Source organism: Bombina bombina, chromosome 9, assembly GCF_027579735.1.
Source record: "Bombina bombina isolate aBomBom1 chromosome 9, aBomBom1.pri, whole genome shotgun sequence".
NCBI lineage: Eukaryota > Metazoa > Chordata > Amphibia > Anura > Bombinatoridae > Bombina > Bombina bombina.
The window spans coordinates 27,604,976-27,620,036 of NC_069507.1; the positions used below are offsets into that span (position 1 = coordinate 27,604,976).

At 41.9% G+C, this 15,061-nt stretch overlaps 1 protein-coding gene across 2 annotated transcripts in view; it reads right to left on the reverse strand.

The window, feature by feature from the left end:
• The window catches only part of ZSWIM8 (zinc finger SWIM-type containing 8), a 143,354-nt gene that overhangs the window by 63,439 nt on the left and 64,854 nt on the right, over positions 1-15,061 (reverse strand). For both annotated transcript variants that reach the window (XM_053691997.1, XM_053691996.1), the window contains exons 5-9: positions 9,885-9,992; positions 9,678-9,759; positions 8,548-8,668; positions 8,011-8,212; positions 4,752-4,927 (exon numbers count right to left, since the gene is read on the reverse strand). In XM_053691997.1, the coding sequence (XP_053547972.1) occupies positions 4,752-4,927; positions 8,011-8,212; positions 8,548-8,668; positions 9,678-9,759; positions 9,885-9,992 (689 nt within the window). The remainder of the gene's footprint in view (positions 1-4,751; positions 4,928-8,010; positions 8,213-8,547; positions 8,669-9,677; positions 9,760-9,884; positions 9,993-15,061) is intronic.

Genomic DNA, 15,061 nt, shown 5'->3' on the forward strand with positions numbered 1-15,061 from the left:
AGTCTTGAAGTTCTGTATGATATTGCATCTTTTATCATATGCTGGAAAGCAAATACAGCCTTTTTGTTTCCTGGGATGAGCCCTGACTCTCTACACTAAAGCATTACTATCGGTAACTAAAAGGTATAGGTCACTGGTATTACCAAAGAGTAAATAACTGGCTGTCTATACTAACACCTTATTATTATCTGTAATTAACAGGTATAGGTCTCTGGTATCAACCAGAGAGTCAAATGACGACTTACGAGAGGAACCAGTCTTGCTTGTAACGCTATATGATTATTAATTACGTCACTACTAGCATTAGACTGGGTTATACTAGATATATTCTGTCCACCAAACGGCAGATTCTCTCTTTAGATTTCTAACCGGTTATTAACGGTATAATCTAGACCCCTCTCCCTATATTGTATCAGTACGGTAATTCTGAGGTATAGGTTTCCCACAGCTATTCTATGGTATAGATCCCAGATATCATTTAGTTTACCACGGTTATTTCCAGGGTAACTGAATTTAATTATTTAACTTCGCAACTTATAGGAACCAACCTCAAATATTACCTGATAAATTAAGATAATTCAATCTGGACATTTCTGTCCCTATCTAGTGTATACCGCACAGAGGTAATTTCAGCAATCTTTTGACACAAGATTACAACTCTTGGTGAGCTAAAACAGTACATTCACACTGAGATTTTGTAACAGATAGAATCCCTTTAGGGTCACCTATTATTTAGGTACAATCTAGACTCTGTGTTTCTCTATCTTGCTCCAACCGGATCTCTGTCACTTTACCTTGTGGAGTAGGCATATGTAATTCTTTAAAACTTACCCCTTTACCCTTTTTATTACTAGTATTATTAATAAAAGTTAAGTTTTATTTTCTCTTTTTCATTCTTTGCCAAATACAATCTTTTTACTTATTAAATGTTGTGAGTTCTACATTTGTACTCTTCTTTTTAGTTCCTAACTGATATGCTTTAAAACCAAATGCATAGGCTCAAACGGAGCCTGTTGCAAAACCTTAAGAACAAGATTCAAACTCCAAGGTGGAGCATTAGATCTAAACACAGGTCTGATCCTAATCAGAGCCTTAACGAAAGATTGCATGTCAGGGAGCTCTGCAAGCCTCTTGTGCAGCAAAACAGATAGGGCCGAAATCTATACCCTCAGGAAATGGCCGAAAGGCCCTTTTTCCAGACCCTCCTGGAGAAAAGAAAGTATCCTAGGAGCCTTAACCTTATGCCAGGCTAAACCACGTTCTTCACACCAGAATAAGTAAGCTCTCCACACCTTATGATAGATGCGACGAGTAACAGACTTACAAACCTGATTGAGAGTATCAATAACTCTCTCAGAGAAACCTCTCTTGGCTAGGACTAAGCGTTCAATCTCCATGCAGTCAGCCTCAGAGAATCTAGATTTTGATGAACAAAAGGACCCTGTTCCAGCAGATCCCTGCGACAAGTTAACTTCCACGGAGGAGATGAGGACATCCCCACCAGGTCCGCAAACCACATCCTTCTTGACCACGATGGAGCAATTAGTATCACTGATGCCTGCTCCTGCTTGATGGTAACGAGGAAGAAGTGATAACGGCGGGAAAATGTTAATCAGATTGAACAGATTGAAGGCACTGCTAATGCATCTATTAGCTCCGCTTGAGAATCCATGGACCGCGACCCATATCTGGGTAGCTTGGAATTGAGACGGGACGCCATGAGATCTATCTCCGGCGTCCCCCATTTGTTGCAAATCTCCGAAAACACCTCGGGATGGAGAGACAATTCCCCCGGATGAAAGGATTGTCTGCTGAGGAAATCCGCTTCCCAGTTTTCCATACCCGGAATGTGGATCGCTGACAGCGAGTAGTTGTGGGCCTCCGCCCATTCTAGAATCCGCGATACTTCCCTCATTGCTAGGGAGCTTCTTGTTCCCTCCTGATGGTTGATGTAAGCCACGAGGTTAAGTTGTCTGATTGGAATCTGATAAACTGGGATGAACACAGAAGAGGCCAAGCCTTCAGAGCACTGAAGATTGCCCTAAGTTCCAGAATGTTGATCGGGAGGAAGGATTCCTTTTAAGTTCAACGGCCCTGTGCCTTTCTGGCACCCCAAACAGCTCCCCATCCTGATAGACTTGTGTCCGTAGTCACAATCTCCCAGGATGGTCTCAAGAAGGATGTACTTCATGCCGACTTTGTATCAACGGGCTTCTTGCTCTGCTTGGATTTATTCCAGGACTGAGCCGGCTTCCAAGTACACTTGGATTGCTCGGGCTTTGCAGAGGGCTGCTGACGTTGGGATTTATCGGAACAAAAGGAACGAAAATAAGGACCTTGTCCCTTAGGCTTGTTCCTCTTATCCTGCACCTTTGACTCCAGTAACCATGGAGATAATAGAGCCCAGGCCTTGACCAAAAAAAATCTTTCCCTTAAAGGAGAGGGAAAGAGGTCTGGACTTAGAAGTTATGTCAGCAGACCAGGACTTCAGCCAGAGTGCCCTACTGAATTGAAAAAAAAATCCTGAAGCCTTAGCATAAAAGAATTAGCAACCCTTAAGGCCTTAATTTTTTCCTGGATCACGTTGAGGGGACCCTCCACCTCAATCAACTCAGATAAGGAGTCGCATCAGTAGGTAGCCGCTCCTGCAACCACAGCAACAGCCGCTGCCGGTTGAAACAAATATCCCGTATGCTGAAACATCTTTCTTAACAGAGTTTCTATGTTCTAATCCATTGGCTCTTTGGAAGACGAACTATCCTCAAGCGGGCTAGTAGTGCATTTAGCAAGCGTGGAGGTAGCGCCATCCACCTTGGGGATGGAACCCCACAACTCCAATTGAGAGTCCGGGACCAGGAACAATTTCTTAAAGGAAAATGAAGGGGAAAAGGAAGACCCAATCCTTTCCCATTCATTCTTAATAATGTTCGCCATCTTTACAGGAACCGGGAAAGTTTGCGGTACAACCCTGTCCTCGTAGACCTTATCTAATTTAGGAATCAAAGGTTCCTCAGGCAATTTGGGCTCTGGAACCTCTAACGTAGCCAAAACTTCCTTCAACAGAAAGAGTAAATGTTCAATCCTAAATTTAAAGTCTGGTTTCTCCGCAGCTGGAGGTTTAGAGGCAGCAGACTCCGACCCAGAAAGTGAGCCCTCTGAAGTATCAGAGGCCCCTTCATTATCGGATAATCTCGTATCAGATAAATCAACAAACTAGTTGATGACCCCTGGGAAGGATAGCAATATTTGACCTTTCGCTTGCGCTTAGCAGGACGAGGTAAAGCACTAAAGGCTGCAGACACCGTCGTTTGTAATTGCGCAGTAAAGTCTGGCGGTAAAAAGCCCCCTCCAGATAGAGGATTAGGAGTGCTACAGTGTATTATAGAAGCTGCATGTGTATTAGGAGATGACTGTAGGGTGCGCACCTCTCGGGACGGAGACTCCTCAGAGGTGGATGGCTCAGTGGTATAAAAAATATTAACCTTCTTTGACATGATTACTTTATCAAGGCATGTGGAACATAGTTGAGCGGAAGGGTATACCGCGGCCTCCTCACACTATAGACAGGTATTAGACTTAGGTAAAGATAGAGTACCCTCTCACGCATCAGAATCCTCCATAGCTTGCGCTTACAAAGCAGACAATTAATAAGAAAAAACGGCACCTTTATACCCCCAATGGCTGGGGCACTCACCACCTCCTATGACCCAGGCAAAACAGAGAAACCGCTTCTTTTCCAGTAACCAGCACGGTCAGGAAAAGATTAAATAAAGTGTGACCATACCCGGTCACATGGTGCGCAATGCAGGACCGTCCCTGCTATAAGAGCAAAAAAAAAGCGCGCCAAGCCTTTCACGCAGCGCAGCTCAAAAACGAAAGTAAAAACCTGTACGTTACAACATCTGCCTGAGCCCAAAAAAACATCTCACACATGTCACAGCATAATCAAATAAATTTATTTGATAAATCCACACTGTTCAATAATCTCCCTCAGGATATATTAACCCTTGATTCCATACAGATAAAAGGAGCCACACTGTAACCCTGTCTTCTGGCGTTATCAAACGTGTAAAAAAAAAAAATGAAACGATCTTAACGGAATCTATGCCGTGGAACAGAAACACAGCCTCTCAAGTGTGACAGTCTTGTAGCATCGCTCCTGACATGGACTTGAGTGATGGAAGCAGAAAGACTCTCCCTGCATCTCCAGACTCTAACTTTCATCAAAGCTCTCAATGAGAGGCTGACAAGACTTCTTAAAACTCCAGTCCCATTTTGAAGGGTAAATACCCTTCATAAGGAACTACTCTGAATCTTCTGACACTTCTCTGCCAACCTTCTGTGACGAAAGGGAAAGAATGACTAGGACATAAGGGAAGTAGGGGGAGTATTTAAGCCTTTGGCTGGGGTGTCTTTGCCTCCTCCTGGTGGCCAGGTTCAGTATTTCCCAACAGTAAGGAATGATGCCGTGGACTCTCCTCATATTAAGAAGGAAATAAAGGTAAAGGAGCTATTTGTAATCACTTAAATATACTCAAGCAGGTAAAATTAAGAATTAGAAACACATTAATAGGGATAATACGGTACAAAGCCCCTTTCATGCATCTTTACTTTCCCTTATTAGAAAAACTTACTTGGTTAAAGAACAGTTTATATAGACTTTGAGGCAATATGTTCCTATAGACAATGTAAGTAACATAAATGTGATTATTCCTCCTAAGTGCCAGACAGCAATATACTAAATTACCCACCTTTGAGGGCTGATTGTGGGATCTAGAACAGCCAACCTCCAGAGGAGCACCATCTCATCACACATACTGGCACACGCATGAGCGGCAACTTCAGACTGCCCGTTACTGCGCCCTGTGTGCCCACTGGCACTGCTGTGAGATGCAGATGTGCGCACATTGTACCACCAGCCGGTTATCTGCATAAACAAAGTCAGCTCTCTGAGATTACAATGACACAAACAGCAAAACACAAAAAGGATCCTGGAAGGACACTAAAAATGGCCAGATCCCAGTGACAAAATCCTTCAAATGATCTAGGTTATCCTTCAAATGATCTAGGTTTTTTGTTTTAGCATCTTGTGTTTATGTTAAAGGGACACTAAAGTTAAAAATAAAATGTATGCTTACCTGATAAATGAATTCCCTACTTGGCAGTGAGGATCCACGAAAACATTCATAACCTTTGGCAAATACTTCAACTGGCCACCAGAAGGAGGCAAAGACAGCCCAAACAGAACATTGAAATATCACGCTTACTTCCCCTACCCTCTCAGTAGTTTAAGCCGCGGAAAAAGAGAGAGATAAGAGGGGTATAGAAGTGCCAAGACTGTCACCACTACACAAGATCAGGGCGGGTTTGTTGACCCTCATTGCCAAGAAGGAAATTAATTTATCAAGTAAGCATACATTTTATTTTTCTTCTAATGGTAGTGAGGGTCCATGAAACTTTCATAACCTATGGGAAATCAATACCAAAGCTAAGGAGTACACGAATGGTAGGGAGGGAATGTAGAGAAGGGAGTCCTAGTTACTAGAAACCACCTCTTGTAGAATCCTTCTCCCAAATGATGCCTCCGGGGAAGCAAAAACAACAAATCTATAGAACAGAGAAAAGAAGACCATGTAGCAGCCCTACAAATCTGTCCAACTGAAGCTTCATTCGTAAAGGCCCAAGAAGAAGATACCGCACAGGTGTCGTAATTTGGGATAGAGGCTGCTGGCCCATTTCTGATAAGCCATGTGAATCAGGATTCGTAGCCAGAAGGAATGAGTAACAGCTGAGGCCTTCTGTCCCTGAAACAGGACACACAGAGGATGATGGAGGAAAATCCTTGGTAGTAACAAGGTAGAACTTTAATGCTCTGACCACATCCAAATAATGCAACAGTCTCTCCTTTAAAAAAACAAACGGATTGGGACAAAGAGACGGAACCACAATTGTCTGGTTGATGTGGAAAACAACCTTAGGTAAAAGTCACAGATTTGTCCTCAGTACCGCCTTATCAGAATGGAACACCAAGGAAAGCAGGATACATTTGAGATCAGATAAATCTGACACTCTGCGAACAGAGAAGCAATTAACAAAAGGATCACTTCCCAAGTGAGCAACTTGAGCTCAAAAGAATGCACAGGTTCAAACGGATCCTGTTGAAGAGCTCTAAGAACAAAGATTAAGGCTCTATGGGGGAGCAACAGGAAAGAAAACACGTCTAACCCTAGCAATAGCCTCAACAACACCTGAACATCTGGCAAAACGAGCCAACTTTTGCAAAACAGAACTGAAAAGGGCAGAAAGCTGACCCTTAAGGGACATGAAACCCCAATATTTTCTTTCATGATTTAGGCAGAACATACAATTTTAAACAACTTTCCAGTTTACTTATTTTATCAAATTTGCTTCATTCTCTTGGTATCATTTGTTGAAGGAGCAGCAATGCACTACTGGTTTCTAACTCAACACACTTGGGGAGCCAATGATAATCGGTATATATGCAGCCACCAATCAGCAGCTAGAACCTAGGTTCTTTGTTGCTCCTGAGCTTACATAGATAAACCTTTAAGCAAAGGATAACAAGAGAAGGAAGCAAATTAAATAATAGAAGTAAATTGGAAAGTTGTTTAAAATGAAATGCTCTGTTTAAATGAATGAATGTCTAATTATGACTTTAGTGTTCCTTTAAGGGAATTATCCGACAGCCCTACACACCATCCTGAAGGAACTGCAAGATACGTGGAATCCTCACTCAAAGCCAGGAAATCCACGCTATTCACTCTAATAGAGTAAAGCCCTCTAGACCTTAAGAGATTTACGTTTAGGAAAAGGATTCCAACCCTGATGAGAGTATGGGTCACCTTCTCAGAGATCCCCTCTGAGACAAGAATAGCCATTCAACCTCCAAGCAGACATCCTCAAAGCTCCCCACCCTATCTGGAAGGGACCTAGCCATCTATTGCCAAATTTTGTGAGGAATCCATGAGTTAAACCTGTTCTTTTAGGCAACAAGCCATTAGAATGGAAAAATAAAGCAGGACTTACCCAACTTCTGATATCCTGATGGAGTTCTTTAAAACAAAGGAAAATTAGTGTAACTAACACCTATATACTGGAATGAGGCATGAGAACTTCCCTGCGACATCCAGAAGCTAACATTCACCAAAACTCTACTAAGGGAATTACATGGCTTTCAACAACTCCTCTGTCGTCTCTTGCAGGAAATGAGGCAAACAACTACTGAGAGGGATATTTCAATGTTCTATTTGCCTCCTCCTTGTGGTCAGGTGAAGAATTTCCCATAGATTATGAATGTTTTCATGGACCCTCTCTGCCATTAGAAGGTGATTAAACTTTCATGATGGACTTTCCAATTTACTTCCAGTATCAATTTTTTATATGCACACTTAGGCACCAGCTCCTACTGAGCATGTGCAAGAGCCACACAGTGTATACATATACTAATCTGTGATTGGTTAATGACTGATACAGGGAGTTGGCATATGGGGAAAAATAGCTTTATCAGAACAGATCTACTGCTTATTTAAAATTCAAAGTAAGTGCTATTGAATAGTCTTTTTATTAAGCACCTGTTAATTATGCAATTCTACTGTATTTTATGGTTCTTTAACAACACCCCAAGGACTACAAAATAGTGAAATATGTCAAATGTACTGGGGATATGCCACAAAGTATGTCACTATGTATTTCAAGACTATCTGGATGTAAGAGTTAGATACTACTATATATTTTGTAGCTCTTACAAATATCTTCAATATCCTGTGACACACGGCTATTACTACCCCCTCGGGGGGGGTCTGGTCTAGAACCACTTATATCATCCAAGGATATACAAATAAGAATACAGTTAAATAAGTATATATAACAGTATTACACAATGCAAATCCCTACAACCATAAACAATTACAAGTGTTTATACTAAAAGAAGCATTAAGGATTAGAGGTAGGGGTTACTGAGGCTTTTGCCTTCAGTCATCTCTTGAGTACCTGTTCATAAGTCAGACACTGGTCGGTTAGGATCTCCAGTAAGGGGGCAGCATTGGTGTCCCTCCTCTTGAACATCTCCCGAACTATAGACAACAGGTTCCAAATGCCCTCAGGCTCCCTCCCTCGCAAGGGCCGCAGGAGACAGGCCCACTCAGCAGCAGCTGGGGGCTCCGTGGACGAGAGATACATGGAATTTACGTCACTAATATAACAAAAAAAGGTGAAACAGAAAATCATAGTTCAGCCTTGACATACCTAACCACTAAAACCAATGATCTCACAATATAGACTAGGATGATTATTAGTAGTAAGCTCTGAGCAATAAACCTACAGTCAATATAACAATATAAGTGACAGTGGCCATAACATTAGAACTTCACCTTTATATAGATTTCTAGGTGATAAACTATTCTTAATTCATATTGCATTGAAAATGCTAAATGTACATAAAATACGTTAAAGATTAAATGTTTCTCCCATCTCATGTACATGGGAGACTAAGATGCACCATAATGTTCTGCAGACAAAACTATCTACCTGAAGACAACCGGAGAGGGACCACAAAACTTGTGGAGTGTTTTCTTTATGTTGTCGCTCAAGGTTGATTCATCCAGGTACCATGTGCTCTGGTCCGAGGCAGAAGGTCCGGCTGTTGGATCTGCAAAATAGCCCTAATACTTGAATTTTGATATCAAGGGGATGATGCATGTTACAGAATAATAAGCTGGGAAATGTTTATACATTTTTTATTTAAACAGCATTGTACTGAAAGGGTTATTTCAGCTTTAAAGTGGTTAAACATATCAGTCAAGCTGTGAAGCCATAAGTATTGCAGATCATGAACAGGAAAAGTCCAGTGAGCCAATCAGGAGCAGAGATTGTACAAACACACCAATGGTCATCAGTTTCTTGCCACGAGTTGCAATGCTCCCAAGCAAGACTATGACCTCTAGTTATCAATGTCTGTCGGACCTGATCCGACACTGCGGATCAGGTCCGCCAGACCTCGCTAAATGCGGAGAGCAATACGCTCGCCGTATTCAGCATTGCACCAGCAGCTCACAAGAGCTGCTGGTGCAACGCCGATCGGGTTGAATTGCGGCGATGTGTGTCCGCCTGCTCAGAGCAGACGGACAGGTTATGGAGCAGCGGTCTTTGTGACCGCTGCTTCATAACTGCTGTTTCTGGCGAGTCTGCAGGCTCGCCAGAAACACGGGGCATCAAGCTCCATTCAGAGCTTGATAAATATGCCCCTATAGGTTTAAGTCAGTAACACAGAAATGACATACTCGGGGACATTTAAAATGCGTTACATTGTTTGTGTTTTGAAATATGAATCCTCTAATCCAGAACTAAACAAACTATATCTAGCCTTGCCCCTCTATACTAAGAAGTTGGTTCACAGCCCGTATATTAGTTGTGTAACTTACATTACCTGCTATTAAACAGCTTTTATACTTCCCAAGCAAAAATATTTTAATATATTTAAGGTGTGCTTGCTCATATGCATGGTTTTATATATATATATATATATATATTATTATTTGAATTTCTATTTATTTAGTTTTAAATAATTGCAATACAATGTGCTTTTAAGACTTTTCAATATATCTATAAATAAACACAGTGCACGTGTATAGCAGACCACAAGCATACATGAGAGATACCTGGGGCTCCACACACAGTGTTAATGGCAGTGGATTGTGAAGACAACAATTCATCCAGGAGGCGCTGAGCAGTAGGAAGAATCTATGATGAAGAAAACGATTAATAATTACATTACTGTACAGCCTCAGTTTCTTGCACACTAGCTGCAGAACCGCATTCATTATAATAATCTGAGGCTGATTATAAATCATTTGCTGAGCACTTACTTGTTGTGGCAACTCACTGATGAGATACTGAGCGAACTTCTGTAGCTGGTCTCTCTGCAGGCGAGACAGGGACTCTGAGACAGGTGCCCGGAGGCAAACAGCTGATGCCTGGGGAATACAGAAGAAAGGTTCTGAGATCTAGTGTCTGCCATGCACCGGGTTTACACATAAATCTACTGGCAACGTGCCGCTGTTAATGCAAGGCTTGACAACAAAAACCTCTAAATATACAGATAGAGTGCGAATGATAATATGATGAAGATATAAATACTTCCCTTGTATGCAGACCTCTTATGTCTCAGTCTCTCCCAAAACCAGCAAACAGATGCACTAGATATAGGTGGCGCTGTTCAACGAGTGGTTGAAAGCGTTAGAAAAGCCTTAGGTAATCTCCAGTTTGTGCACAAAGTATGCGGTTTCTTATCAGCACTACGGGAGAATTCACAATACTGTAGTATGCCAATGAAGAGAATTACCAAAAAGGAAAGTACTCACAGGATGGATTTGTAGCGATCAGCCAGTTTATTGAAGACAGAATTACAGCTCCTTCGTGTAACATCATAGCAATAATAAACGTTACGCTAAACAGGCCGAGCATTATAAAGTTTATTATTGCTATGATTTTACACAAAGGAGCTGTAATTCCGTGTCTGCAATAAACTGGCTGATCGCTACAAATCCATCCTGTGAGTACTTTCCTTTTTGGTAATTCTCTTCATTGGCATACTACAGTATTGTGAGTTCTCCCATAGTGTTAATGAGAACCCGCATACTTCGTGCACAAACTGGAGATTACCTAAGTTGTTTCTAACATTTTCAAACCCCCTGGACCAGCGCCCCCTATATCTAGTGCATCTGTTTGACAATATGAGATGTCTGGGAGCCATGACACATAACATTTCACTCTCTATAAAGCATATAAAGCTCTTTCCCTGGCTCCTAAAACCTTTCATGATTTTTATACAAGTACTTGTACATTTCTTAACTGACACGCTCTGTTATCACATTCACCTTTTTCTATTGGTATTGTTTGTTGAAAAGCATACCTAGAAAGGTTTAGCAGCAGTAGGAGCTGCTAGCTGCTGATTGGTGGCTACACATATGCCTCTTGTCATTGGCTCACTAGATGTCTTCAGCTCCGGCTATATATCTATTTGTTTAACTCCTTTTCAGGGGTTAAAAACACAGTAATATGCGAGGACCAGTGCATTAATAAACTGCTATAACACAATCATGTTCTGTTTCCATTTTTATGTCTCTTTAATGTTATTACTAGATTCCAGTTTTTAATAAAAGGATAAAAACATTTTGGTCACTAACACTCACTGAAATATACCCCCACAGTGAGATAGACACGACGTTGTTTTCTTCTTCGGTGCTCGTCTGTCCATTAGTAGGGTCTACACCATGGTTGGCCAACTGGTGCCCATGGGCTACATGGCACTGTGCACTAGTTTTTGTGGCCCCTGGGAAGGTTCACAATTACAAATGTGTGCCAGTGTCTTTGTGGCCACAAAAAAAAGCAAAACTAAACTGTGTGTTTTAGGGTTTCTGTGGGAGGGTAAATAAAGTATCCAGAGCTCAGGAAGGGAGAACAGCAGATAAAGGGTACCCTGCACCTAAATCTCCCCCTGTGCCACTTCACACATTTAGCAAATATATCATCACTTGTGTGTTTGATATTTATTTATATACGGCTCATTAAGGCTTCTAAATTATTCATCTGCACCCACGTGTAAGGAAGTTGTCATTGTGAATAAGTGAGAGAGGATCTGCAAACACTGATGGTGACAGATAACGTAAGATTCACAGACAATCCTCTAGAATATCTAGATATACATGTGGCCATTTCTAGCTAAAACCATATTGCTATATCTCATAAGTGAGGCTGCAGTGTTTTTACTCGGCCCCTGCAATATCTTATTCATCTGGAACTATTGAGCTAGAGATAAATAGAGAGAGATAGATAAATCTGGGTTCAGCACTCTCACTTTCCATTTGATAACTACCAGCAGTGTACTGGTTTTGGTGAGTGTAATTGGTATTCCAGTAATGATTCTGCCTTTTTAATTAAAGCTAATAAAAGGGTAAGATGTCTCAAATTCCTGCGATGATGAGCAACAACCTCAGTAAACTCCAGGCACAAATGTGTTTCCTAATCTCTAACTGCAATCCTGCCCTGAAATTCTCTTATCTGCACACAGCACGCACCAAGAGAGTGAACTCAGATGACCCAGTACTTCCACACACAGGAAAACATACAATAGGGAAAACTGAACAATGAAACAGGCATTCTTGTTTATGACAAATATTACAATATTTTACATGAGATTAGAGGGACAGACAGACAGGATACGCTTCATCTTTGAGAAAGTGGAAGAGAAACGCATCAGGTTATGTGATGGTTATTAGTGTGTTTGCTGAACTAGAAGTGTTTTTTACTTTTTGTACAATAAAGAAGATCATTTAATAGATTTCAAGACTCCTTTGTGAAAGAAGATCAAGTGCCTAGCGGCACGCTTTGCATGTTTTGACCACTGTGAAATATTAACTTTGCCTCAGTTTTGTTAAAATAAATGGATAAGGTTAACAGCTATAGATATATAAACAACAGATAAATAGAGACAGACATACAAATAGATTGACAAAAAGACAGAACGATGAATAGATTGATAGACAGGATAGATGAGATATACAAACAGGATAGATAAGAGAGAAAGACAGATAGGATATATATATATATATATACACATACATACACACAGATATATAGCTAAATACATCATACAGAGAGAGAGAGAGACAGACGGACATATATATATAGAGACGAATATAGATAGACAGATATACAGAGATAGTGAGATATATAGAGACAGATGGACAGATATATAGAGGCCGAGAGATAGACAGGCTGACAGACAGATAAAGAAACACAGCAAGACAGATACCAAGCAAGATACACAGCCTGCTTTTGTCCCATATGCACAAAAGTAAAAACTACAAAAACTTAAATTATGCTTATCTGATAATTTTCTTTTCTTCAGATGGAAAGAGTCCACAGCTGCATTCACTACTTTTGGGAAATAAGAACCTGGCCACCAGGAGGAGGCAAAGACCCACCAGCCAAAGGCTTAAATACCTCCCCCACTTCCCTCACCCCCCAGTCATTCTGCTGAGGAACAAAAAACAGTAGAAGAAATACCAGGGTGAAAAGGTGCCAGAAGAAGAAAAAATAATGACGCCCCACAGAAAAAAACCATGGGTGGGGAGCTGTGGACTCTTTCTATCTGAAGAAAAGAAAATTATCAGGTAAGCATAATTTAAGTTTTTCTTCATAAATGGAAAGAGTCCACAGCTGCATTAATTACTTTTGGGAAAACAATACCCGAGCTATAGAGGACACAAAATGCAAAGACGGGAGGGTACAGTAGGCGGCCCGTTCTGAGGGCACCAGGCCTGAAAAAACCACAACCCAACCAAACTTCGCTTCGTCGGAGCCGGGCAAAAAACTAGAAGGAAAAGGCCCCAAGGACACTGACCCACAGCTAGTCCCAAAGAATAACTAGAGACCGCAAGCAGACGCACTGAGCCAACACTCCTCTAGGAGAACCGTTGCCCAGCAGTCGGTCCCCACACAACCCTTCCTAGTACAGTACCAAAATCCCCAAAAGGGAGAGGACAAGGGTAAGCCAAAGGGATACCCAAAGGTACAGCAAAAAGAAAAATGTATGCATACCTGATAAATGTATTTCTTTCTTGACACGATGAGTCCACGGATCATCTAATTATTATTGGGAATATCACTCCTGCCCAGCAGGAGGCGGCAAAGAGCACCACAGCAAAGCTGTTAAATATCACCTCCCTTCCCTCCCACCCCAGTTATTCGACCGAAGTAAAGGAGAGAAAGCAACAAGGTGCAGAGGTGTCTGAAGTTTGTAACAAACCAACAACCTGTTTTAAGAACAGGGCAGGCCGTGGACTCATTGTGTCAAGAAGTAAATACATTTATCAGGTAAGTATAAATATTCTTTTCTTTCTAATGATACGATGAGTCCACGGATCATCTAATTACTATTGGGAATCAATACCCAAGCTAGAGTACACAGATGATAAGGGAAGGAGAAGACAGGGAACCTAAACGGAAGGCACCACTGCTTGAAGAACCTTTCCCTAACTTTACCACTTCCTTGCTCTTCCAGAATGACTGGGGTGGGAGGGAAGAGAGGTGATATTTAACAGCTTTGCTGCGGTGCTCTTTGTCGCCTCCTGCTGGGCAGGAGTGATATTCCCAATAGTAATTAGATGATCCGTGGACTCATCGTGTCATAAGAATAAAGGGATATAAGAATACCTACAAAAGGAAGGCCAAGTCCACAGAGACCCGAATGGATCCTGAGAACAAGGGGAGACAACACCCAACCCCCAAGGAGCAACCGGGCATCAAGGAGAAGAACATCTCCCGAAGTATCGTGCAACAGCACCGAAAAAGACAGCTGAAGACAAACTCCTCAAAACGTCAGAACTCAGAGACTGAGCAAACAGAAAATTACAAGTAACAAACTCAGAATAAACATCTGAGTCCAGTAACATGCTGCCATCCGTAGGAAGACAGGGAGACAATACTATCCGTAAGGAAGAGGCGGCCGAACGAAATAGCAAATTGCCCAACCTCCAAGACAGAGGACACTCTCCAGGCAATCCAGGCGGCCAAGCCTACTCACAGATCACAAAGGGGGAGAGGCACAGAACCTCTAAAAAAAAAATGGTCCACAGTCACCCCAAAGACCTGAGGATGAATAACAGATCTCAGATCTTACACCTAGCTAGACCAGTCCAAGCAGCGGCAGATCTGAAAGCCAGGGAACCAAAATGAACCCTAAAACCGTGTTAGAGACACAGCCACTTCAATCTAAAGACAATCGAGCAGGCGATAGACCCAAGGGATCTAGCAAAGCCTCCCGACAAAGTCTCAATGCAGAGCCAGCAGCTCCCCAGATGGAAAGGAACAACTCAATTAGCAGACCAAACCCCTTACCAAATAAAACATCTGCTCCAACCTCCCGAACACAGGAGAAACCCCTAAAAAAGGAACCACCCCTCCGTAAGGAGGACACCAAGCCCCCTGAAGAGGAGAGTAAACACCTGCCCATAAGACAGGAAGTCGTAGAAAAACCGAG